Source organism: Phaseolus vulgaris, chromosome 9 (assembly GCF_051622355.1).
Source record: "Phaseolus vulgaris cultivar YP4 chromosome 9, ASM5162235v1, whole genome shotgun sequence".
Taxonomy (NCBI): Eukaryota; Viridiplantae; Streptophyta; class Magnoliopsida; order Fabales; family Fabaceae; genus Phaseolus; species Phaseolus vulgaris.
The window spans coordinates 18,413,594-18,440,296 of NC_143506.1; the positions used below are offsets into that span (position 1 = coordinate 18,413,594).

The following is a 26,703-nucleotide window of genomic DNA, read 5'->3' on the forward strand; positions in this document are numbered from 1 at the left end:
TTTCAAGATTTTAACATTCTTATTAAGGCAAATCCTATTTTTTGACATGCCAATTTAATGACTCCTCTGGCTAGACATAACTTCAATTATCAGATGTTTTAGCTTCCCACCAAAACTTTTTAGTTCTATTTAGGACCTTAAAGGAGTTGTACACGAAAGTCTGTAATTAGACCAACACAACTTAACTTTGCAGAGGTGCAGTTCACTGTGTTATTCTTTTTCTATTCTCTCTTGGTTTCAGCTATATGAAATAAATCCTTGCCTTTTTGTTGTACACTGAAAACTTACAAGATGTCTGCAGTCAGTCGTTATTGGAATGACATGCAAACCTCAATAATACTTTGATTTGGAGGCTGCGAAATTGACTCTAAGATGTGTTGCAGTGATCCCACAAATGCACTTTCAGGAACAAGTTTTTTTTGGAATGTTTTAAAATCTTTCTGAAGATTTTAGATTTTAAGTTTTCAGAACAAACAGTCTGAAATATAAATACATTACTTCAAAACACATGATTCCGTAATAAAAACAAATTGTTATGAAGTATTCCAAATTATCAATCTGGAATTGATTATACATTCCATAACAGTTGTTATATGTTTCAAGATGTTTCTAGAACGTGTAACTTAAACTTTTCAATGTATTCAATATTGCATTTTTTTGAGCCAGGAAAATATAAGAAAGCAGGAATAAATTGCCTTGATTTTATGCTGCTTTTCAGAAACATCTTTTCGAAAGTCCTTGTCCTGGTATTTATTCTATTATAACTACTATATATTAGAAACCTATTGATTTTAGAAATCGTTTTTTCTTTTTCTGGTTTCCCGGTTCACTACTAAGTCTATACAAAGAAAGTAAACTCTTTCATTTTTATTTTCACCATAAAATATTCAAAAATAAGAAATAACGTGAAAGCAAAAATAATTTCTGAAGCCAAATTCTGTGTATGTTTACACTAAATATTGAAACCGAGATAAGATTCAATTATGCGTCTGTGTTAAATCTAAGAATTTAATTAGGTTTTTGAAGTGAAAAAATATTTCTAATAAAAAGGTTAAACTAGAAGAAAATTGATAAAGTTCAAGGTATAAAGATATTGTAGGAAATGTGTATTTTAAAGCTAGAAAGCCAAAGCAACAACGTGAATAAGCAGATCTTCTAATAAAAAGTTAAACCAAGTTTCCATATATCTTGGTAGATGAAAGAGCATTTGTATTTTGTCAAACATCATTCATTGAGTTGTGTATGAGATTGTAAATTGAATGTGGCTAAAAGAAGTGTGGGTAGAATGCCTCAAAATGCGAGGACAAACACACATAAATCAAAAGGAACATTTCCTAAACCATTGTTCCTTTGCGTTAGCGAAAGAAAAGTTACACAGCCAAAATTCCATAGCTAATGTTCACAAGTAATTCGTTCGGAAACTCCCTTCCATTCTTGGTAAATGCACGTGATTAAAAAGTAGAACTAAGAGATTCAATGGAAGACAAACCAAGACTGAACTCACCACATCGCCATATCCATCACAACAGATACTTCTCAACCACAGTCCTGCCAAACTTCTCTTGAACATCCCTTGGTGTTTCAATCTGGAACAGACAAGAAATGCCACATTAGTAAGATGAATCACAGGGAAAAGTTGTTTGGAATATATGAATTGCTACATTAGTAAGATGAATCACTAACCGCATTAAGTGCTTTGAAGACAGCCTTAACTGTATTATGAGGATTTCTGGAACCAATGACCTATTAAGACAATCGAAATTAGAGCAAGCAAACACTAAAATAAATAACCAAGCTCCATTTTTCTAGACATTACCTTGGACTTGACATTCTTTAAACCAGCCAAGTGAAGTATTGATTCGACTGTTCTGCCAGCTTTCATACCAGTTGTAGTTGGAGCAGGCCAGAGATACACCTGTGAAATAATGCAGAAGACATGAAATCTGCATCTATATCTATATAATTATACAGGCAAGATAAACTCAGCCAGTACTCATCTAAGACAATTAAAACAAAACATTTCAACTTTTCTAATAGAAGACGAACTTTCATGCTCATAAATGGGGGAAGTACTACTAGAAGAAGGATAAGAAATTCACTACCTTGGTCTTTTTAAACGACGTTTGAATTGCATGGGCAATTGTATGCTCCTCATGTCGCTCTACATAATGCAAATTCTGAAAGCATTTCTCGTAGGCCTGGTTGTAGTCAAATTAAACATCAATTCGGAATGCTATCAGTAGTCTAAAATACTAAACTGCGTTAAAGATAATGCACACAAGTTTTTTATTTCTAGATAAATAAATGTAATTTTATGCTGATTTGTTTTAGCAATGTTTTAAAGCTATACTCAAGAACAGTGTCAATGCAAAATTTAAAGTATTCAAAATTAGATTTCAGATTATAGCTTGGTAAAGTAAATACACTTAAGAAACCAATAAAAAACAATTATTACATAGTAAATAGAAAATGTACAATAACAACGGGCCAATATCTGGTTTTCAGTTAGAATGGAAGGATGTGAAAACCAGTTCTCTTTTTAATTGGAATTAAAAAAAGACATTTGGACAATCTTTAGAACAATCAAATCAAATATAACTCAAATTAGTATCAAATCTAATCCAGTTCCTCAATTATAATCCCATTTTGATCTAAAGGATTACTAAATCAATAATCTGAATACAAAACCAGTTAATGCACCTTCTAGCAACTCCAACTCCTAGGAACAATGTCAAATGAAAAAATTGGAATTATTTTTATACTCTTGAGAATAATCAAAACAGATATGTTATGAAATTAGTATCAAGCCGGTTAAAACACAGAAAACTTTAAAAAATTCTATATGATGGATGATGAATAAGAGATGCAAGGTTTGTGGAATCATTACAAATGTTTTCTATTTGAAGATCTCTTATGACAAAACAGAAGTCACAACCACCAATCCCAGCTCCTCCCACTAATTTTGACCCAAATATCTCAGGATAAATGTCAACAAAAAGAATCACGAAAGATTTGGGACATGTTGGGTTTTCTTTCTGTGATAAAACACCGGGGTGATTCAGCACCAATGAACTATGAGCATTTCATATAAGAAAGTCAAGACACCACTTCCAACCCAAAACCTTAAGGCATTAGGTATGTGGATCTTCTTTCATATATACTGCTCTTCAGGCACATTCCTACAAAATGTGGGGCAAACTCACACTTGGAATCTTAACAGTGCATAAATCAAATCTTCAATATTCTTGAAACTACCACTATTAATTAAAACAAAAGCAAATCTATATCATCTATGTCGGGTATCAAATTGCAAATCTTTTCTACACTGAACACAGGCTAATTGGAAACAAAAATCCAGTGCTAAACCATTTTAAGGAGAGCCTGAAAGACCTAATAAGACACTGTGAATACCTTCTGAAGGGCAACGGGGACTGCAGGGCCTTTGGCTTTTGCAAAACCAATAACACCATTATAGTTTCCACAAGCTACCATAGCAGTATACTTCACAACTTGTCCTCCCTAGATCAAAAAATTCAAACCAACTAAGAACAGACAGAAAACAAAGGGGGAAAAGCACAGCAGGAAGCACAAATTTATAAATTACCTTGGTGACTTTACAAGTTCGGTTCATGTCTATCAATCTTGTATCAAAACCCTGGTATATAGAAAAAAAAAACATAATTCAGTTTTATTATAAGCATAATAAGAACATGGGAGAAATAACAAAGTTTATGTAAACAAGCAGGGCAATTGAAATGCACAACATAAGAATGAATCCGAACTTCAAAAAATATCAAACTACAAGGATGCAATATCTTCGGTAAAAAGATCAAAATATTAATTTGCGCTTAATAAAAGTGAAGCAAATTCCATGAACAATCAAAGAAGGCATCCAAATACATACAATACAAATTGAAATCAAAACTAATAAGATTTGGAGGAAAAACAAGACAGTAAATTTGAACAGGCAGTTGTCTCAACATGAATGCATAACGTGCCTCACATACAGACAGACCTCTTACTTCGTAAACTGGACACTCTGATAAATTATTAAGGAGGCAGAAAAGTGAATAAAATAAATAGAACTAAGCCAGTCAAAATTATATACGTTTTTTGTTTTTACTTTTTAGGAGATTTTAATGACTTGAAGATCCTTACTGGGCTTTTTCGTCACTCATTCAAACTCAGAAGATCCTTACAAAGTTGGATTGTCAAGAATATCAATTTATTTTACTATCAATTCATCCCATCCAATTCCTTCCACAAAATGATTCCAAAACCGAATATAACATGAAGACAACTAAATTATTCACTATACCAAGAAATTGTTCTTACTTGATCAAGTGAAGGTAGGAAGCGCCTCAAAAACTTTGTTTCATACTCTCACTTACAAAGCAAACAGATAAAAGATTTTTTTCTTTCTATGCGGAGTGCAATAAAAAAGTTATTGAGCTAATACGTAAAACAAAAGGCAGTGATAAAAGTTTTGCAGTGGTTAAATGTATCTAAAAGAGTAAGCTCGTATTCAGTGAATTCGTCTCTAAAATGAGCCGGTAAGGGTGTATTCAACCTTGGTGCATTGCTATCTTAACCCACTAGAATTCAACAATCGATGCACAGATTGATGGCACTAAGAGAGTGAAAAAGTCCAGTAATTGAACACGATACATAATAAGGTAAACATGGTGTGGGTCAAAATGCCAAGCCAAATATTGTGTTTTGCTCCACATCCAAGATATGGTTTTTCATAATTACTTTTATAATAATAATTATAGCTTCCACATCCTAAACATGGTTTCTTACTTCTCAACAGGTCACCAAACACACTAAAAACCAGAGAATTATGCACAAAACAACCTCCAAACATGATTTCTTACATCTCAACTTGTTACCACACACACTAAAAAATCAGAGAAGTATGCAAGTACAAAAAAGCTACCTTCCGGTAAAGCGGCTTTCTCTTCTGCTCAGTCAATTCATTTCTCTCTTCAGCAAGATCCTTGATCTCTTCCTCCAGTGCCTTACCCTTCCTCCCAAACGTATATTCAAGCTCCGCCAACTTCTCCTCAAGCTTCCTATCAATAGCCTCAAGTTTAGCCAGCAATATATTATCCTTCTCCTTCATGTCATCAAACTCCTCCTCATCATCATCACCAGCATTATCCCCTTCCCCAATCAGCTTCTCCATCTCCAACTCAGCTTCTTCCCGCGCATCCGCGGCGGCCGCAGCATCCGGCTGCTCACGCTGAATCACGCCATAATTGGCAGGGTTATCAGGATCATAAGCCTCCTTCCACTGCACCAACCTCAACGCCCTATTAAGCTTATTCTGCAGAACAAACCTATCCTTCTGCTCCGTCGCCACCTTGAGCCGGTTCACGAGCTCGCCGATAACCCTATATTCTGGACGTAGGCGGAAATGCTTGTGCTCGAACTTGTCAATTTTAGTCATCCACTTGAAGGCGTCGTCGAGGGTTTCAGCTTCGGTGAAGCTATGGAGGAGGTCCTGGTGGCGTTTGTACTTGCGCTCGAAGTCGCTGCAGCGTTTGTCCACCTCGTCCTTGGTTTCCTCGTCGGAATCGTCATCGGAGTCCGTGGGCTCCTCGTAGCGGTGCAATTCCGCCGATTCCTTCTGCTTCTCCTTCTCGAGCTTCGCTATTAGCGGCCCCACGCCCATGTAGTCCTGCTCGGACTCCGCGTCAATGTCGGCTGTGTCCAAACCGAGTCTCAATCGCTCATTTCGCTCCCTGAGTCTGTCGCGCTCCACCTCCGCTAGAAGGTCCTGCACGATTCTGGAGTCGGAAGTGGTGGAGAACGGAACGTTTCCGAGCACAGGAGCGTGTGACCTCGGTTGCGATCTGACGAAGTTTGTGACGGCGCCGGTGGCGGATTTGAATCTGAATATGTTCCGGAGACCGTTTCTTCCATAGTGGATGTAACCCATTCAGAGTGACGTATCACTCTTTCTCTGAGACAAATGAATTGCAGTTGCTTGGTTGAGGAGAGAAATGCAATATACATTAAATCGTCGGAAAAATAAAAAACGAAAGTGCAGAATGAGAAATTACGATATCATTTGTTTGACATACCTCAGAAGTAAGAAGGAATGCAATTTGTGGTGGCTTCAATGGCGCCACTGAACTACTCTTCTGTGGATTCTCCGCTCTGTAGCACGCTGCCAACAGAGGAAGAGGGTTAAGGAAGTGCCTTCAGGGTTTTTACTTTTTTTTTTGTATTTGGATATTTAAGTAATTTCGTGTATATTTCGGTGACACTAACGCTAACAATAACTCCTGAAGAAAATAAATAAATAAATAAATAAATAAATAATTGGTGTAAGGAAATTTATTTACCCTATTTAATTTATGTGTGTATTGTTGGTATAAAATATTTTTAGATTGATAGTGTATATTCAATAAAAATGTATCTTAAAGTCTTATTATGCTGATGAGTAAAAATATGTTTCTTATTGGATATATGTATGCAAATTATTTAATGTTTGCTTTTCGAGGGAATTAGTATGTATTTTTGCAGTATCTTGCTTTCAAGTAATTAAATTTTAAATTGGTTATTCAATCTATTCTTACTTTAATTATAAGAGTATAGGAGTTAAAAATAAATTTTACACCACTTTTATGATTAATTTTACATTATAATTATAAAGTTTTACATATTTTAATATTTTATTTGGAGAATTTCCTAATATTGGTAAATTAACTAATTGGTTAACAGTAGTACGATAAGATACAATAAACATAATTTAAAACAAACAAAATCAATATAACTATATTAAACATGATTTAAGATAGTTTTTTACTATTTTATGTTTGTAATATCAATATAATTATTTATGTTTTTAATATTTAAATTAAAGTAATATTTTTTTAATAAATAACTTGTAGTTGAGATATTCTGAAAATTAAGTCTTCGTTTGTTTTAAGTATTGTTTTAAGCAGGAAGATATCATGTTAAAAGTAGTTTATTTATGTTGATTAATGCATTGTTTGTATTCTAATGGTTATTGTTCACTCGAAAAGAAAAATAAATGTTTTTTTTTGTTTGTATCCCATAATTCATGAAGAATGGATGACGAAGAAAGACGCATAAATACAATTTTGGATTTTCCAGCGAGGTGAGGTGATTTGCAGAGAAAGAGTATAACAAAAAGGTTATATTACCATCTTATTCTTTGCTTTTTTAAATAAATCGTGTCATGCAAATATAATATTCCATGCACATAAAGATTTTCATGTAGTAGAGATTCCCTTATCGTGCTTTAAGTATCATAAACATGTTTGACTGTGGTGATTGATGAGTGAATGGAGTAATAAACAGTGGGAGGGGAGTGAAGGGAGGTGTATGTTTTGAATGCATTGAGTTGAGGGAGGAGTTTGGTATGTTGTGAAGAGTTTGAGCTTGGTGAAGAGGTCCTTGGAGGTTCAGAGGTCAATCGTAAGATGATTATTATACAACCTCCAGATTGGTTGTCTTTGGTTAAATTGAATTATCAAAGACTTCAAATGAATTATGCAATCCCTCCTGAACACCTAAACTACGATTGTGACACGACATTAACATGCATGTTGAGGCTAGGATGGAGGCTCATAATCTTAGGCATGTTGGTGTTCTCTCAGTGAATAACAGACTACTTCACTACACGTTTGTTCACATTTTGTGTCCTTGATGTAGTAATTGTTTTCAGTTGCAACATGAAAATATTTTCATGCTACGGACAATAAAGAATAATATCCCGATTAATTGGCCACATTACATAACTCAACACATAGTCAAATGCAAGGACAACAACATGTTTTTTCCATTTGTCATGTTGATCTCATGGTTTATGACAACATGTGATATCGATTAATCGTTGAAATCATGTATGAATCTCGAATGGTGTCACTTTGGAAAAAAAAAATCAATGAATGAGTTAAATATCCATAAGGCACATGATATGTAACAACATGGAAAGAATGAACAAGAGGATGACGAAGATGATGAAGATGAAGCTGACCCAACCATTACAAAGGAACATGTTGATGGTAGCGTGCCTCAGGTTCCAATGCAGGATCACTCTACAATGTCACCACAAAATTTGAGTGGATTCGAAGCATTGCAAAAATTCAATCGGACTATGAACCTCAACATGAATAGATGTTTCGACAGGATTCATGACTTCATTAATGAGATGAAAAAACAAATTAAAAACCTCTATAACTCTTTTGAGTGATACATATTTTAATGTATAATTCATATCATTTTTCAGAACATTATTATTATTATTATTATTATTTATTTCATGTTTCTTTTATATATGTACGTTTAATATTTGTTATGCACAAACTTTATTCATAATATTTTCTTAATAAATTACAATTCACTGCATTAATATTTATTTCTTTTGTTCCTTTATCAAATTATAGTTCTAACACAATATTGAAAAAATTTGTTCTAACCCAATACTAAAAATAATCTTTTAATTGCATACAACTATAATTCATAATTAAATAATCCATAATTACAACCTTTTTTTAAATAATTTTTTTTGGACAATCATAAATATGGTCCAAAATTTTTACATAATTTATATTTTTTCAAAGTTAACTTTAACATATTACCAAAAATAATGTTTAAATGATTGAAAATAATATTTTAAATTAAAACAATTATAATTCACAAATAATCAATCAAACTAATTTTTTAAATACAGGAACTCTTCATACATTTTTCACTCTATTTACTTTAATCCAAACACCTAACTTTCTTCACACTTTTCCTTCAAATAATCTCAATTCACTCCATAATCCAAACAAAAACAAAACATAAGAGAAGAAAATTGAAGTATTTCTCAAAATGCTTTGGTAAGTATATTTACTAATTACATTAAACATTGATATTTTGATAATTTTATAAATTATTTAATTATTACAATTTTCATTTTATCACATCAATCAAATAACTCAAATTTTCTCTTTCTTCCTTCTTCTTTTTTAATTCAAATAATATTACTTTTCACTTTATTTCTCTTTGGCTTATTCCTTTTCTATTCACTCAATCTCCCCTTCCTAATCGAAAGAAAGTTAACTCAAATATATAATTCCATCACGACGAATGTCTAATTTTAGTTAACTTCATTAGTGTAAGAACTTTAACTAGTTTCTATTTTTAAGGAATTAAGAAAGACGACTATATTAACCTCTATACACAAATTTAATTCGTGAAATATAGAAGTGTGTAAATTTGCATCTAAGAGTAGAACAAGAACATAAACACATGATAAAAAACAATAACACAATGGAAAAGACAGAATAAATGTGTTAGAAAACTTGTCACAAAACACGACAAATTTGATCTTTAAGAATTAGATATAAGAAGGTTTGCTTTCAAAACAGATTATGAAACAAGAATATATGAAAGTTATCACATTAGAGAAGGTATAAAACAAGAGTTGATAAAGTCATCACATCGAACGTTACTTAACCAAAGACACTCTTTTACGACCCCAGCACACACTTTAGTGTCACTGCTGTTCAGCATGATTAATGGCTATATGCAGTTTTGTGTCACGGAAATATAGACAACAAGAATACATTTGAGAAACACCAGAAATTGAAAATGAGATCTCATTCGTCTCACTGTCATAAAGAGAAACAATTTACATGTTTCTACAAGGATTCTGTTTACCGGTGCATCCTTGCATACATTGTTATTCTTCAGCTCGTCTCCGGCCACAAGAAAAAGAATATGCAGTGGGCATGCTGGGCATTCATGGAAAGTTATCGTTTTCCATGAAATGTTATATCGGGAGACAGACAATGACGAGAATTTTGGAAGCATCCAGGTATTTGAATGAAAATATCATTTGTATTTTTAGGGTGATAAACAATAACCATTTGTAAAAATACAAACCAAACTTCGTTAGAACCTCACGCGGGCATGGTGTTGTACAATAACGAGCTTTGTTCTAGATTCTTTATCCAGCTTTCATGTCACTAGCTTTAGGCCTTGTAGAGCTGTAGGTACTTGGGCAATACAGAGAAGGCACACCATGGAAAATATAGATAAATGAAATTATGGGGTAAACGATCAAGCAAGTCTATCTGGAAACAAGTATCTGCAATGATAAATATTTTCGTTTTATTTTTGGCACAATATAAAATGTTAATAAATTTAAAGCTGTTTCGCCATTACTATAAACTTGGGATATGGGATGAATTTAGAATTTAAATACCAGCTATAACATAAAGGAATTATGTATATTCAAAATTGACGTACTAGCTCTGACGAAGCCATATTTCTCAGAATTAGTGCTTAAGCCAATAGTTCCGTAGCTGGGCCATATGGAGGAGTATTTCATCACGACCCTGATTGGTGACACTACTGGTCATGATCCATGGAGGCACTGATTGGAAGAAACCTCGAATCAGGTCCTGAAAATCATCAACATTTTCCTCTGGTCTTTGGCCGCCATTTTTTTTCTTCTTCCGCTTGTCACATTTAGTAAAGATTATTGTCATTGGTATCTGAAAGAAGAACTATATATAAAAACCCACTCTTGCTACTGAAAAAAAATTATTAACTCAGTTATCTTAATCTAGCAGCACAAGTCCCATATGGCCAGATGTCAGACATGAAACTAGAACTACGTTATGATGCTCCCGATAGAGGTAGAGAGGGCTAGAGGCTCTCCCTGTTTAATTACCCGACCTTTAATATATGACTCTATCTCTCTCTAGCACATCAAGTGATACTAGAGCTTGGATGTTCATCTTAGAGGGTGTATTATTACCCTTCCTCTTCAATAAAAACCCGGCTCTTGACAGCTTGGCATTTTCTATCTTCAGTAGAATATTTTCTATCTTGACAATAGCTAAATTGTAATAACTAATTTAATTTGTAACCGTATTCTTATTTGTCCTCATTTTATATAGATGAGTTCTTAATATAAGTTGTTACTGATTTTTTTGTGTCCTCCATATAGATGACCAAGTGTTAGCTGACTAAAGACAGACCCCTTGCAGATATTATTAATTATCTAACTAATACGTTTCAGTTATATACTCACAAGCACATTACCTAAATGACGGTAACTCCGATACGCTAGCCAATTATCATTTACAAGAAATTCTACCAGTAAATATGTAGTTTGTAGCGGCAACTATACAGAAAAAATCCAGGAAGACAAAAATGAGCCAAACTTTCACACAAGGTACCATAACCATCAAATCAGGTAGTATATGCAGGATTGAAGGTATGTAAACCTAAAGCATATAGCTTCATTAAATTACTTGGTAATGAAGAAAATTTGACACGTTACCTGATTCTGACCCAACCAACTGGCATAGTCAAGATCAATTTTTTTAGCAGGAATGCTAGCATCTATTAGAAGGAATACTGAAACTAATGTTGAGCGGTTAAGGAAATAGTCCTTGGTGAATTTTTCCCAGTCCATTCTAAGTTCATGCGGAGCAGATGCATACCTAATTAAAAGAACATGATGGCAAATAATTGTCATTGACTTGAGAATTGTGAACAGGATCAAATTATTAATCAACATTATAAACTACAATTTAAACAAATCTGGCCTAAACACAAAAGAAATGTTATAATACAACTTGAGCATTTCAATAAAATTCGCATAGCATGCTAGTCCTGTTGATATCAAGCATATTATCAAAATCCATTTCCAATCGATGACATTCAATAAAGTCCAGCATCTTCAAAATAAAACAAAACTTTGAGTGTAGAGCAGAAGTGAGTACACATCATCTAAAGTCATACCCATATCCAGGCAAATCAACCAGGTACCAGCTATCATTAATCCGAAAATGGTTAATGCATTGCGTTTTGCCTGCAAAATAGAAAGCATACAATTCAATACTGTATTGTAAATAAATGCACTGAGAAAGAAAAGGTCAATTAGCAATAAGTGAAAAATCCTGCTATCACGTCTCAACTCTCACTGGGAATGCACAACTGTTATATACTATATACAGCACCTTAACATCCATTACTTGATCCTTTGTATTGGACCTATTCGAATATAAGCTAAAAGCAATGTTTGCATACCCCAGACATACACGTGCAAGGTCAAGTATCCCAAAAAAACAAGAAAACCAGATAGTCCATCGGTCATATAGCAAAAATCGGATAATGAAATGAAATATATGGGAATAAAAGATAAGAAGGAAAAAAAATGAAGCTTATGAAAAAAAGGCATTGGACAAGCAGGTGAAAATCTACAGTATTTTGAACCTTAAAAAAACCCAAACGAGGCCCGCAAACCCTACAATACAACTCTTGTTAAGTTTATAAGTATCATGTTGATATATAAACAGTTTGAGACTTTTGACTTATAGAATAATACATAAAAAATACAACATTTTTTAAACTGAAATCCAAACATACCGTATAACTTCATCCCTCAAAATACCCTAACCCTAATCTAGGATATCTCAAACACTCTGCTGAACTGCATCACAACAAATGCCCTCTCTCACCAAAGGTTCAAATGCCTAAACACATGTAAATCTCAAATCTAACACATTATAAACACATGTAAATATCAAATCTAACACGTTATAAACACATGTCTAACATAGAGAACACAGTTTTTCTATTTATTAAATATAGAAAACAGTGATTTAATAGAAGAACAGCGGACCAGGCTTCTTGGAAGTTAAGGCGAGCTTCTTGCGGCGCACGAGAGAGTTGAGGAGCGAGGATTTTCCGACATTGGAGCGGCCAACGAGAGCAAACTCAGGGAGGCCATCGGAGGGGCAGTCCTCGGTTTTCACACTGCTTTTCACGAATTCGGCCTGCGTTATCAGAGCGTCGTTGGCGTATTTGCTGAGCAGAATGTTGGAACCGTTCAACACTCTGGCAGTGTCGAGAGACACGGTGGTCTCCGGCGGAACGAAGAGCTTCTCGAGGGATAGTTCTGTTGCGGAAGGGTTTGTTACGGTCACGGGTTCTGAGGTGGTGATAGTGGATTTGGGTGGGCGTAAGAGGGTGGTTTTAGGGGAAGTGGAGAGGGCTCGGAGAGGAAGGGAGTGAGATGAGGTTATGAAGTAGAGAGGGAACCTTGGGAGGTGCAGAAGAAGGACCATTTCACTGTTTTTTCGTTATCGCGTTGGCGCAGAGAGTGTGCGAGTTATGGACTCAACGGAAAAAGGAAAAATAATCAAAATATCTTGCCACACGAATAAACGACACTATGGTTACTCAAAAAACGTCGTTTTGTTTTCAAACAAACACGTTTATTTGAAAAAAAAAACACAAATATTATTAATCAGCATCACACATAGATAACACACAAAAAAAGAGGGATATATTAAATTTCTTATGTCTTAATTAATTAAGACTAGTTTTTTTTATAACTAAAAGTAATATTTTTTTAGCTTAATGAAGGACAATTCACTTTTTTACAAGACTCAATTATGCAATTGTTAAGATCAAGAGAAGGTGTTTTTTCTAATTTAAAATAAAATTTTATCTTAAACTTATGTTTCCTTTAAAACTAATCTTGTAGTTAGTGTTACTCTATTTTTTTCTAATTATTTATCATAATACACTTTTCTTATTACGAAGTGGACTTTAAGCCTAACTCAACCCTATAAAATCAGCTCATGAGGTTGAGGTTTGTACCCACTTATATACAATGAAAAACTCTAATCTCTAGTTGATGTGGGATCTCCAACAGTTCTCAAATAGAGTTGGGTCGAGAAAATTATTGAGAGGATTCTTCTTTTACTTTTGGTTGATCGGACTGTATTTCCATTTCCTTTCTCATAAGCTCTTCAGTCTTTCTTACTCGTCTCACTTTTTAGTCTTCTCGGAAGGTACCTGCAGAAAGTGTTTGACACTCGATTGTCAATAAAAGTGTTTGTCACTCAATTGTGAGAATAATGTAGATGATGGTGTACTTGAACCTTAAAATGTGTGTTATTTATATTATCTTTGATAGACTTTTCTTATTGAGTCAGATTAGAGAATTGGGCTGCGTTTAGGGATGCATTACCTAATTTCTAATCACGGATTAACTTTACTAAATCTGTTTAAGCGTAACTGGATTTGTGCTTTTATCGACCATTAATGTGGACCACGATCTCGGTCGGCCCACTAACAATGATCGAGATATGATATCAATCATACGATAATTACCGATATAATATTTTTTTTTAACTAGGGATATTTAGTAAAAAATTTGATATAGGAAAACTTAGATTGAATTTTACAAAAAAAACTAACGCCATCTTTTATCTAAGTTTAAAATAAGAATGGATAAAAGTATAATTATTGTTTCTCTTGCGAATTTAATTTTCATATTTAACACGTTTGGTCTTTTTATTAACCTGATATTTAATAAAAAAATATTAAGACAAGAGTGCCTGCCTGAAGCGTCACATCAACATATACAACATATTAAAAAATCAATTTTATTTATTCATTATAATTACTAATATTTTTTAGCATAATTGCAATTTTATTTTATTTTTCTTACTCAGAAAGCATGCCATAGAAATGAAAGAGAGAAGACCAAGGCAATCAGGTCTCGCCACTTCAGCTTCTCATACGTCGAAAGTTTATCCCTCAGGTGCAATTTATTTATTCATCTATTATTAATATTATTATTTTTTATTTTTTATTTTTTTCTGGGTACCGTCTGTTGTACTAGTAATACTTTCTAATTTTCATGTCACCAAATCCCAATTCCAATTTTTGATTAATTTTTTTTTTCACAAGCTCAATCAGCAGCTACAATTACCAATCACTCTTGTATCTTCTTCGTTTAGATCTCACTTTCTCAGAAGAAACAAAGGGGCGATCTAACCGTCTCCGTCGTCGTTCTACTCAACTTTCAGTGGCCATGGCTCCTCCGCCGCCGCAGTCTCATCGATCGCCGTCTCCGTCACAACCGTCAGGGTCAGTTCCCTGATCCACCTTCCCTGCGTCTTATTTTCTTTCTTTCTAACTTTCTCTTTCTTTATTCGAATGTTGCACAAAACTCGATTTGGACTCATCTACGGAAGCAACTGCATCGCAATTGCCGCGGTTTGGTTTCAGATTAATACGAAATTTCGTATGTTTTGGTTTTTATCTCGCAACACGCCTTCAAATGTTTGAATGCGCACTTTGCTTGATTGTCATTAACATTAGAGATCCAATGCCGTGTAGTTTTGTCCTATTTGGCGTATATTTGTGAAATATAATGTGTCCATACGATATTACTTAAGTAGTTGAGTTAAGTTAAGTATACCGAGCTCGATAGCACGCATGGCATAGTTTCAGGTGGATTCATCCACTTTCGTTATCTTTTCATTTCAGAAAGTTGTTTCTGGAATGGCTAAAGGGGCTACGTTAACTACATTGAGTTGGTGCATTGTCTTTTCATGCCCTTTTTTATTTTTTATTTTTAACCTCAAGCGAGTTTTTTGTGTTGTTTTCCATTCAAAATTGAAGTTTCGAATCAGTAATCTATGTTGATATTTAATGCAAACCTTTATTGTGTATATTATGGAGTTGAAATTCTAATATTAACTGCAAAAAACGTAAGAAATTGTATTTAAGTATTGTCCTTGTTAATATCCCAATTATTTTCTGTCAGTTTGATTATTTTTTGGCTGTGGTGTGATATATTTCACTTCAAGTACTGACCTAATGTTTAATTTAATCAGGAAGAGTGAAGTCTCCGATCTAAAATCACAGCTCCGGCAGCTTGCTGGGAGCCGAGCTCCGGGTGCTGATGATTCTAAGAGGGATCTCTTTAAGAAGGTGATTTCCAATATGACTATTGGTATTGATGTGTCGTCTCTCTTTGGCGAGATGGTAATGTGCTCTGCAACATCAGACATTGTTCTTAAAAAAATGTGCTATTTATATGTTGGGAACTATGCAAAGGTCAATCCTGATCTTGCACTTTTGACGATTAATTTTCTGCAAAGAGATTGCAAAGATGAGGATCCAATGATACGGGGACTAGCATTGAGGAGTTTGTGTTCTCTCCGGGTGGCAAATCTGGTGGAATATTTGGTTGGGCCATTAGGGTCTGGGTTGAAGGACAATAATAGTTATGTCAGGATGGTGGCAGTTATTGGGGTTTTGAAACTGTACCATATATCGGCTTCCACCTGTATTGATGCAGATTTTCTAGCAACACTGAAGCATTTGATGCTTAATGACCCTGATACTCAGGTGAGGATTCCATTTTTTATGGAAATTTCATTCTCAACCTATGATAAATCATATCAGTGCTGTTTAAATTTTGTAAAGAATCAAGAGTTTCACTTAGAGAATCAAGCTAATCTAAATTGCCCAATTATAAATGAATTGCAAGCGAATAGGCTGTTTAAAAACAAAAAAATTATTGTGCTTGATCTTGATTTAGTTTCTTTCATTCCTTTTCTGTTTTCCAAATAATTATTAGCTTGACTTATTTAAGTGTACCCGGATGATCTATTTTTGCGTTTACAAGTGAGTATGTCATGCTGGTAAGAGAAACATACATGAAACTTGTAACTAAATAATAAGAGCTTGTATGGCACTCATCATAATTTGATTAGGAAACCTGTGCAATAATAAATACCCCAATAATAAGTTCTGTTGAATTATGACTTTTTTATTGTGTCAATTTTTTTCAAACCAGTGTTTTGATTGTTTTCTGTTTGAAAACAGTAAATTTAGAGGTCTCATTTTAATGATTTTTTGTTTGCTCAAGAAGTTAATTGTGTGATTTTTGGTATAATACTTGTGGTTGTACCCTATTAAAAAATCAATTAATTTTGTTTAAATTTTCTAGTTAAAAGGCTTTGTTATGAAGTAAATGCCTGCTGTTTTGAGCATTATTATTATTATCATCAAACCCTGCAACTATATCTGTGTATGTGTGTGAGTGTATGTATTAATTTTTTGTTCTTGTTTTTTTTCAATTGTTGTTCACCTATATATCAGAATGACAAGTCTTCCTGTTTCAAAAATTAAGACATCAGCAGTCATCAAATAAATTGTACATTATGTATATATATTTATATATCGTCATTTTTTCTTGATCAGGTAGTCGCAAATTGTTTGTCTGCTTTACAAGAAATTTGGACCTTAGAGTCATCCACATCAGAGGAAGCAGCCAGGGAGAGAGAAACTCTACTTAGCAAGCCAGTCGTATATCACCTTCTGAATCGGTAACCTTTTCTCTAGTAATTCCTTGTTTGTTGATAGTTTGATGAACTCTGTTTGGGAAAGTTGTGGTGCTCAAGTTATCTTATCTGAATGGACAGGACTGTTGCATTCTTTCCATTGAGAAAAATCTTAGTCTCACATTGACTAGAAACAGTGCTAAAATACAATATATTAGGGTAGGTAATCTTCACCTTACAAGCCATTTTTACAAGATTGAGTTAAGCCTAAATTACTTTCTAAATCCATTAGAAAGGCCACTCACTATGTTATACACATACCATGCCAAATAGTGCTGGATGTGAGAGGGTGTATTAGGAAAAACTGAAGTTCCACATTGACTAGAGATAGTGTCAAAATATAATATATAAGGATAATACCATACAAGTTGGTTTCGTGGAATTGAATTTGTTATGGGTGGTGGCCTGATAAACCCAACAAATACTCGCTAGGATAGGATCGAAATGGCTCTGATACCATGTTACGAAGTGGACTTTAAGCCTAACTCAACCCCATGAAAGACTCTAATCTCTAGTCGATGTGGGATCTCCAACACCCCCTCACGCCGAGAGTGATAGATAGAAGCTCGTGCGTGGGATAACATATTATGGGTGGTGGCTTGATAAACCCAACAAATACTCGCTAGGATAAGATCGAAATGACTCTGATATCATATTATGGGTGGTGGCCTGATAAACCCAACAAATACTCGTTAGGATAGGATCGAAATGGCTCTGATACCATATTGAAGGAAAAGAAAGAATAGGATAAATCCCTTGTGTATATTGAACACATAGGGTTATGTTTATATAGGAAAAGAAACATATGGACTAAGCTCATTACATAAATATGAGATATCTAACAATATCTATAATATCTCATAATATCAAATAATATATAATTATATCTAATAATATCTAACAAAGCCTAAATCACTTTTCTTCAAGACTTTCATTAACCCTTTTTTTAAGGTGAAACCAGCTTTTACGATAACACACCCGATAAACTGAATCTTCTGTACAACCCTCCTGTGGGATTTCCTTTCAATGGTGTTTTGTGTCTTCCCATTTCTTGTTGGGAAAAAGGCTCATAGAGTTATTGTATAATCTGCCAGTATCTTAGTTTCTCTGTCCTTGTGTGCATTATATAAATTAATAATATGTGGTTTGATTGTGGGAGTAAATGGTTGACCGAATGGTATTTTCACAAATGTGAACAAGAATGTTTATTACCTTATAATATGTGCTACTGTGGCCCCATTAGACTATAAAATGTGTTGATACTTATAGCAGCCATATTAGAGATAAAGAGAAAGCATCTATAATATCTTGCAAAAATACCAATTGTGATAAAACTTATCAGTTCCTTATTGTTTCACCTGCAGCATTAAGGAGTTCAGTGAATGGGCACAATGTCTTGTACTAGAATTTGTGAGCAAGTACATTCCGGCAGATAGCAGTGAAATATTTGATATGATGAATCTCCTTGAAGATAGACTCCAGCATGCAAATGGTGCTGTTGTCTTGGCAACTGTTAAATTATTTCTACAGTTGACTTTGTCTATGGCTGATGTTCATCAGCAGGTATGCATTGATTTTTGTCTGTCTGTGTGTGAAAACATCACATTTGATCTCCTTGTTTTTCATTGTGACATTTCTTTGTACGTGTTATTCTTTTACCTGCTTTATATTTAGTAATGACTTTTAACTACTATCTGACTGAATGACTCACATAATACATATATATTTGATATTTAGTTTTTTTAACTGCAAGATTAGGCTTTTGTAATTCATGTACCAACAAATATAATTGTGTGTTATTACTGTAAACTTGGGGATGCAATGGGTTAAGTGTTACGACTAAGTTATTTTGACTTTTGGGTTTGACCGAACTTGGTTGTGTACATCGTGACTTCTTTAATTTATGAATAATCTTGAGCAGGATATTAATTCATCTAACTTTGATGCTAGGCTTCTCATGAACAGCTCAATTTCTAATATTTTCATGGGCTTTGTTTTGTTGTGTTTTGCTATCTTGTTTCTGTAAATGATTTGCATTGTTTTGTTAACAAACTTTCTAACATAGCTATATACTAAAGATATGTACATGTGCCTCCAAGGTACACGTAGTTGAATGTGTTTTGATTTTTAGTCCTTGCTATTTTTATATTTTGTATTATTCTGATTGGATCTGAAATTCACTATGACTAGGAATTATAGAGAAAATTCAGAGAACTGCTCTGATTACAGTAGAGAAAAAAAGGAAATCTATGAAAAAGAAAAATATTAGAGAAGGTATTCTTGTATTCCCTGTGGTACAGCACCCAAAATTATCCCAATGCTTCCCACACTTGTTGTCACTTATGCAAATTTGTTATAGCCTATATGATCCCACTTTTTCCCTTTATATCAACATGTTACATCACCTTCAGTCATAGCAATCTCCTTTTATGTCTATCCATTATATTGTGCCCGTATTTTTGAAGCATTGTGTCAGTTTCAGGTTTTGATTTCATGTCATTATTCCGTGTCCTCAATTTTAGGTGACTGATATAGTTCTTGTAAATCCTAAATTGAAGCTCAGCCTCAATCTTAGGTTTTATCTGTGTTTGTGTATGTCATGGCCACTCAGCTTGGCTTGATTACATACTTATTTAAGCTGTCATTGTTATTACTTATACTTTGTTTTTATTTTAAAGTTATTTTGGCTTTGTCAGCTTTGATTGCTTATCTATGATTTTTGTTGCCAATTATTGTTTTTTAGGTATATGAGCGTATCAAAGCCCCTCTGTTGACTCAAGTGAGCTCAGGAAGTCCAGAACAATCTTATGCAGTTTTAAGTCACCTGCATCTTTTGGTCTTGCGTGCACCTTATATATTTTCCTCGGACTATAAACACTTCTATTGCCAGTACAATGAGCCATCATATGTTAAAAAGTTGAAGCTTGAAATGCTGACTGCAGTTGCAAATGAAAGCAACACCTATGAGATAGGTAAGTTACACCAAACTGCTATCGAGAGCAAGGGTTAGGAAGAGGGAGTAATTGATGTAAGATGATTGAATGTGATGTCTATTCCTTGGTCTGAGGCCCTCGTTCTAATGACTTATTCATGAATTTCTTGGATCTCGTTTCAGTGACAGAACTATGTGAATATGCTGCAAATGTTGACATTCCCATTGCAAGGGAATCAATTCGAGCTGTTGGGAAGATAGCATTGCAGCAGTATGATGTCAATGCTATTGTTGATCGACTTCTCCAGTTTCTTGAGATGGAAAAGGACTATGTTACTTCTGAAGCTTTGGTAAACATTACAAGTGCCTGCTAGATACCCTGTAACTTGTGCCTAGTAGTATCACATCGTTTCATATTATTAAGCAAACATGTGTGTAAAGTATGGCATTTTGATTTGCCTAAGTTATTGTAGGGTAGACTAATGCAAATTTTGAAAGTTCATTTATACAGGTGCTTGTGAAAGATCTGTTAAGAAAATATCCACAATGGAGTCAGGATTGTATTGCTGTTGTTGGAAACATAAGTAGCAAAAATGTGCAAGAACCCAAGGCTAAGGCAGCTCTTATATGGATGTTGGGAGAATATTCTCAGGACATGCACGATGCTCCATATGTCTTGGAGAGTTTAGTTGAAAATTGGGATGAGGAGCATTCCGCTGAGGTAGTACTTTTTATGCTTTACAATCTTGCAATTTCTGCATCTGAGATTTAGATTTCCTAGTGAATGCCATGTTTTGCCCGGCCCAACACATGGGGCAGTTTAATCTTAGTTATGGATAGGATTCAACCTTGTTCATTCGCATATCAAGCTTTGACATTTTAGCAATCTGGACCAAAATATAAAAGAAAATTATGTATGCAAATTAGACCAAAATTGTGGATCAAGAATTGAAGGGAACCAAAATTGCAATTTAGCCTAAATTTAGCTTTTAGGTTTGATTAAACAATATTGGTTGAGTGGGTTTGGCAAGAACCTTGTAGTTCAACCTGTCTCACTTTGTGCCTAAGCTACAATTCTTGTGCCTGCTAATTTTATGCAAATGGCTCACCACAAGCATTGGGTATTGTTCTTCTGAAACTTGAGAATCTCCCCTACTTCAATAATTCCTCCATGCCTGAGCAGAAACAATATAGTACAAAACACTAACTATTGTTGGGTTTGGATTGAGGGAGTTTTTAATTTGATTGTCATATAATAATGATAAAAACATGATATCCCTCCCCTGGCAATTGCATGTAATCACAACCATTGTTTACCAGAGAAAGGTAAGAAGTCATTTAGCAGTATTGCCATGAATAGAGTATTAGCTTGTATTTATGTTTACTTAATTATATTTTAAACAACTGCTTTCTCATCTCATGATGCAGGTTCGCTTGCATCTTCTTACTGCAGTTATGAAGTGTTTCTTTAAGCGCCCACCTGAAACTAAAAAGGCATTAGGTGCTGCATTGGCTGCTGGACTTGCTGATCTTCACCAGGTTTGAAATTTTGTTATTGGTTTCTATTTTTAATTGTCAAAACAATGAATTGATTGGATTGCAGTGGTATATTAAATGAGCCTTTTGTTGATTGCAGGATGTTCATGACAGGGCCTTATTTTATTACAGGCTTCTGCAATACAATGTATCTGTGGCAGAGAGTGTGGTTAACCCTCCAAAGCAAGCTGTTTCCGTCTTTGCTGATACCCAGAGCAGTGAAATCAAAGATCGCATATTTGATGAATTTAACAGTCTGTCTGTTGTATATCAAAAGGTAGCCAAACTATTCTCCTCCCAGAGGCTTTATTGAAACAGTTTGTTGAGTTTGGACCAATTTTAGGTACTTGGCGCCATTTCTAAGTTTGATAAATTATGTTGCTATTTTAAGCAAATTTAAAGATAAAATGGAGAAAAAATAATAAATAATTCACGTTACCATTTAAAGTGTGTTTTTTGTTGCTTGAATTATTCCCTGTAAAATGTGTCTGACTTTTTAATGTTTCACCTGAGATATTCTAAATAATATGCTGCAATAGTTATTTCAATTAGAATTCATTTTTACATTTTAAAAATATAAATATTGTATGGCCAAACTTTGTTCCTGAACACGTTGAAGGTTGCAGCTTCTTCTATGATAGATTAATTAAACATAGGTTAATTAAACACCTATCTAAATATTAACATTTCTTGAAAGTGTCAACATGTTTAGCTTCTTCTGAGATAGGTTAATTAAACACCTATCTAATATTAACATTACTTGATAGTCGAATCATGTTTATATTAGTGTGATCCTTTTGTATTTTTAAATTTGTCAAACTAACAATTGCAAATTCATGCAGCCTTCTTATATGTTCACTGATAAGGAACATCGAGGGACATTTGAGTTTGCAGATGAACTTGGAAATCTATCTATTACTGCAGAATCTGGAGAGTCTGTTGTTCCAGCTCAAAGAGTGGAAGCAAATGATAAGGATCTGCTTCTAAGTACTTCAGAAAAGGATGAAGGAAGAGAACCTGGTAGCAATGGTTCAGCCTACAATGCTCCTTCCTACAATGGTTCATCTGCGCCTTCTACAACTTCACAACCACTTGCAGATTTGGCATTTCCAAGTACTGGCATATCAGGTCAAGCATCAGCTTCTAGCTTAGCTATTGATGATCTACTTGGTTTAGATTTTGCAGTTGGAACTGCAGCCACACCTTCACCTCCTCCACCTCCTCCGTTGAACCTAAACCCCAAGGCTGTACTGGATCCTGGCACATTTCAGCAGAAATGGCGTCAACTGCCAATATCTATATCAGAGGTTTGTTTTTAAATTATATCAGTATCTATATCAGAGGTTTGAACGAACTATTACAATAAGAAAGTTTTGCAATGTCAGCCAATGAATTGTTGCCGCATCATTTAATGAATATGACATCTTATAAATTGTTAAGCTTATTACAGGATATATAGCACCTAATAATTGGATGGTTGTGAAACTCTTACATTTTTTCATTGATAATTCATCAAAACTTCAAAATCAAATTATGGAAATGTTCTAGTGTGTGCTCTATCTTTTCTCTATTTTTTGCCTCCCCAAACAAACAAAAAATGTCAAACATTCTTATGTTGTGTATATACTGGTACAGGAATATTCTCTAAGTCCTCAGGGAATCGCATCCTTGACAACTCCCAATGCACTCCTGCGGCACATGCAAAGTCATTCAATACACTGCATTGCATCCGGCGGTCAGTCTCCCAACTTTAAGTTCTTTTTCTTTGCTCAGAAAGCAGAAGCAGCATCAATATATCTTGTAGAGTGTATAATCAACACATCCTCAGCCAAGTCACAGATTAAAGTAAAAGCTGATGACCAAAGTTCATCCCAGGCATTCTCAACATTATTTCAATCAGCCTTATCAAAATTTGGTTTACCCTGAAACTTTATGTTGCACCCTTCAGACAGAGTATGCGATGGGCAGTGACGAATTTTGGAGTCTTAGATTGAATATATAAGATAAGAGAGGATATCGACTCCATAACCACGCGCAAAAAGTTTCTTAGAAAGTAATCAGATCGGTGTATAACAGGCAAAAATGCCCGGGGGATTCCATTGGCTAAAAGATTTTGTAGTTGTTTGTATTCGAGTCAACACAACATATATTCAGTTGTAGAAAACATAGTCTGGGTTGTAAGTTTGTAGAGGTTTTGTTTTATGTTGCTTTTCTGACGTCTATTCAAGTGTTCATTGTGTTCTAGGTCATTATTGACATTGGTTGACTAATGGTTAATTTCAGTGCCAGGTTGCTACTGAAATGTGAATCTGGATCCTTTATCGGTTGATTGCTTAATACACAGTTGATACTTGATGCCTGTAATGTTGTTGCTTGCTAGTCTGCATGGTGATTTTTTAATTTACTGCTGTGAAGTACTGGTTTTTGTTAGTGTTAGTGATCGTGAACATGATCATTTTTGTATGAACATGTTTCTGCTTAAAAGAATAGTATATGATGTCGGTTGAATGGAAACGTTGTTTTTTTCTATGGTAGATTTTAAATTTACCCCCTATTATATTGATCTCAAAAAATGAAGTTTAAATTATGCATCGACTTAATAAAAAAAATTTCTCTGCTATAAATTTCTCAGTAGTAGCAGATGCACCCAAAAGTAAGAATTCTGTTGAATATTTTAAGATTCTCAACCAAATGATTTCTAGTAACATTTGGTATATTTTGTACACTAATTATTGAAAGAGAGATGCATTTTTGTTAACAAATTAAGTGTAGGACGAAATATCCAACTACTTCAAAGTGCAAAAAGATAATTAGTCTGTTCAATTTTTTCTTCTTATATTATAAATCATAATGCTTAATTTATAAAGTGAGTTTCTCATTTTTATCATTATCTAATATTTTATTGTCTTTTAGAATTGATTTTCACATAATATTTTTCTAATAATAAGAAAATTCTTTGAATTCTCTCAAACTAACATATTTATGTTTACTTGTATTTGATTTTCTTAGTCACCTATCTATTTTAATTCATCCTTTTCTTTTATCTCTGTCTCATTTGAATTTCCTAGAATATTTTTTAGAATAAGTTATCGACGGGATTTTTATAGCAAAAAAACTTTAATAGTTAGAAAACATTATATCTCCATTTAAATTATTTATTATAAATATAAAGAATAATTGATAAATTCAAATATATTTACTTAGTTTATAAGTTTTAAGTATATTCGAATGCAAAATATAATTTAAAAGGAACAAAAAATATTTAAAAGAATGTCTTATAGTTAGAAAACAAAGGTAACTATTAATTTAATTATATAAATGAATATTTATTATCCACAATAAATAATTTAAAATACTACTTTATTATTATTCTTAAACTTATTCAAACTAATGGGCAAGTGCTTTTTATGATTATTTTGGTATTAAAACTAAACCAAACCTAAAACACATTTGTGTAAGTAACTAGTACATGCATCCTCTCCTCACGAGTCATACTGATGCTAGTCTATATTTTAAAATCAAATAAAGAATATAACACATTTTATTCTTGTTATTATTAAAAAAAATTATAATCTCAAACATATATTTGTTTATTTTAACATAAGTCAACATAATTTGGAAAAATATGATTTTTTCATTAAGGGTGACAGTTTACACCTTTTCTGTAAAGATAATAGAATTATGGAACTCTAATAAACTTTTTATTGTAAGTGTATATTAAACTTTAGAAAAACCCAACTGACTCCATATAGAAATAAATCAGATTTCACTGATATATAGAAATATAGGATTAACTCCTGACCTATAAATCAAACGTTCATCTGTTTCCATTTATTAACCCATTTAATGTATGATTGAAAAATTCTTAAGTTAAAAAATTCCATTTTTTTCTTTAACTAAACTATATATAATTTTTTATTTCATATCTATAAGTTTTTTTATTAGAGTTATATATGATTTTTTTTATAAATTATTGTACACTATTTAATTTGAGTATCAAGCATTTTAATTAGTCTGTGGAGGGGCTTTGAAATACTCTTTTAATAGAAGGGGCTTTGCTTGTGAATTGCATGATTATAAGCTTTTATAGTCATACAAAGAAGGGATGAAATCAGTTCGTTTATTGAATATATGATGGAAGAGACGACAAATAAAAATTAGGAAATATATTTGATTTTTCTCAAATCAAAAGCTTAACTCATTTACGAGTTTAAGATAAGAAAATATCATCACAAAATATAATATTTAGAATTTCAAATTTGTTTTTAATTCTGAAAAGTACTAATTTATCTACTTTTATTTCCTACAAAAATATTATTTTTTAATATATGACATTTTTAATTATTATTTTTAACCATAATTAATTTAACTTCCAAAATAAATAAAAAATAAATAATATATAGTTAAGATAACAAGTAATATTATAAATTAAGATAGTGCACTGAAAAATAATTAAACTATTTTAATTAAAATTTTATATTTAATATTAAATTTAATAATATAAACCAGATATGAAAAAAAAATTCAAAGATTTAAAGATAATGAGATCTGTTATAAAAAATAAAATAGGTGAATATTATAAGGGTTTAACACATTTTTAAGTTAGTTATTTTGTAAATTTTAAATTGTATAGGAATAGACAACAAAAATTATTTTATATTACATATAATTTTAATTTATTACAATTATTATTTCTAAAAAATAATATATTTGATCGTTTTTATCTTTAGATATAAAACCTTTATTCATTATACATAAAAAAAAATTCAATTTATAACGATTTAATATTTTGGTATGAAAATTAAGATATGAAAATAAGTTACAAGCTTTAAGTAAAATATAATTTTATTAATAAAAATACAATATTAAAATAAATTCTTGAATGTAAAAGTAAAATAATATATACAAATTACCTTATTTATATTAAATAAAAAATTAAGTATCTAAAACAACTAATTACCTTAATTTAAATATTGTTTTTCCTAATTATATTAATTATTTATCCTGAATCACAAGGTGAGGTAAATTTTTGTAACAAAATGG

At 33.0% G+C, this 26,703-nt stretch overlaps 3 protein-coding genes across 5 annotated transcripts; 1 reads left to right on the top strand and 2 right to left on the bottom strand.

Annotated features, from left to right (window-relative positions):
• Nucleotides 1-1,153: 1,153 nt before the first annotated feature.
• On the bottom strand, nt 1,154-6,258 carry LOC137820418 (Ribosomal protein S5 family protein). Of its 2 annotated transcripts, none has more exons than XM_068624501.1 (8): nt 6,090-6,258; nt 4,940-5,968; nt 3,605-3,655; nt 3,412-3,519; nt 2,103-2,198; nt 1,817-1,915; nt 1,684-1,743; nt 1,154-1,586 (listed from the first exon to the last, which is right to left on the bottom strand). In XM_068624501.1, the coding sequence occupies exons 2-8, from the start codon at nt 5,942-5,944 to the stop codon at nt 1,521-1,523; spliced, it is 1,485 nt and encodes a 494-aa protein (XP_068480602.1). In that variant the 5' UTR covers nt 5,945-5,968; nt 6,090-6,258; the 3' UTR covers nt 1,154-1,520. The 2 variants fall into 2 exon arrangements, with proteins under 2 accessions (XP_068480602.1, XP_068480603.1); XM_068624502.1 differs by having other exon boundaries at nt 4,940-5,991; nt 6,090-6,220.
• Nucleotides 6,259-9,393: 3,135 nt separating this feature from the next.
• Nucleotides 9,394-13,226, bottom strand: LOC137821241 (P-loop containing nucleoside triphosphate hydrolases superfamily protein). The gene is made up of 5 exons (XM_068625740.1): nt 12,665-13,226; nt 11,782-11,851; nt 11,318-11,480; nt 10,276-10,523; nt 9,394-10,114 (listed from the first exon to the last, which is right to left on the bottom strand). Exons 1-4 carry the CDS (start codon nt 13,107-13,109, stop codon nt 10,305-10,307), a joined length of 897 nt encoding a protein of 298 aa, XP_068481841.1. The 5' UTR covers nt 13,110-13,226; the 3' UTR covers nt 9,394-10,114; nt 10,276-10,304.
• Nucleotides 13,227-14,404: 1,178 nt separating this feature from the next.
• LOC137820137 (adaptin family protein) lies at nt 14,405-24,024 on the top strand. 2 transcript variants are annotated; one of them, XM_068623983.1, is made up of 12 exons: nt 14,405-14,596; nt 14,796-14,925; nt 15,678-16,194; nt 17,053-17,177; nt 18,557-18,755; nt 19,936-20,164; nt 20,308-20,474; nt 20,636-20,845; nt 21,553-21,663; nt 21,761-21,937; nt 22,503-22,967; nt 23,296-24,024. In XM_068623983.1, exons 1-12 carry the CDS (start codon nt 14,524-14,526, stop codon nt 23,584-23,586), a joined length of 2,694 nt encoding a protein of 897 aa, XP_068480084.1. In that variant the 5' UTR covers nt 14,405-14,523; the 3' UTR covers nt 23,587-24,024. The 2 variants fall into 2 exon arrangements, with proteins under 2 accessions (XP_068480084.1, XP_068480085.1); XM_068623984.1 differs by having other exon boundaries at nt 14,471-14,596; nt 14,746-14,925.
• The last annotated feature ends 2,679 nt before the right edge of the window (nt 24,025-26,703 follow it).

Coding starts and splice junctions, on each gene's coding strand:
- LOC137820418 (XM_068624501.1), bottom strand. CDS start 5,944: ATGGGTTACATCCACTATGGAAGAAACGGTCTCCGGAACATATTCAGA. Junction 1,916..2,102: donor CGTCGTTTAAAAAGACCAAG/GTAGTGAATTTC, acceptor ATTATTTCACAG/GTGTATCTCTGGCCTGCTCC. Junction 1,744..1,816: donor TAAAGAATGTCAAGTCCAAG/GTAATGTCTAGA, acceptor TTGTCTTAATAG/GTCATTGGTTCCAGAAATCC.
- LOC137821241 (XM_068625740.1), bottom strand. CDS start 13,109: ATGGTCCTTCTTCTGCACCTCCCAAGGTTCCCTCTCTACTTCATAACC. Junction 11,852..12,664: donor CTTAACTTCCAAGAAGCCTG/GTCCGCTGTTCT, acceptor TCTATTTTGCAG/GCAAAACGCAATGCATTAAC. Junction 10,524..11,317: donor GTTGGTTGGGTCAGAATCAG/GTAACGTGTCAA, acceptor TTCTTCTTTCAG/ATACCAATGACAATAATCTT.
- LOC137820137 (XM_068623983.1), top strand. CDS start 14,524: ATGAAAGAGAGAAGACCAAGGCAATCAGGTCTCGCCACTTCAGCTTCT. Junction 14,597..14,795: donor GTCGAAAGTTTATCCCTCAG/GTGCAATTTATT, acceptor TTCTTCGTTTAG/ATCTCACTTTCTCAGAAGAA. Junction 21,664..21,760: donor GACTTGCTGATCTTCACCAG/GTTTGAAATTTT, acceptor TGTTGATTGCAG/GATGTTCATGACAGGGCCTT.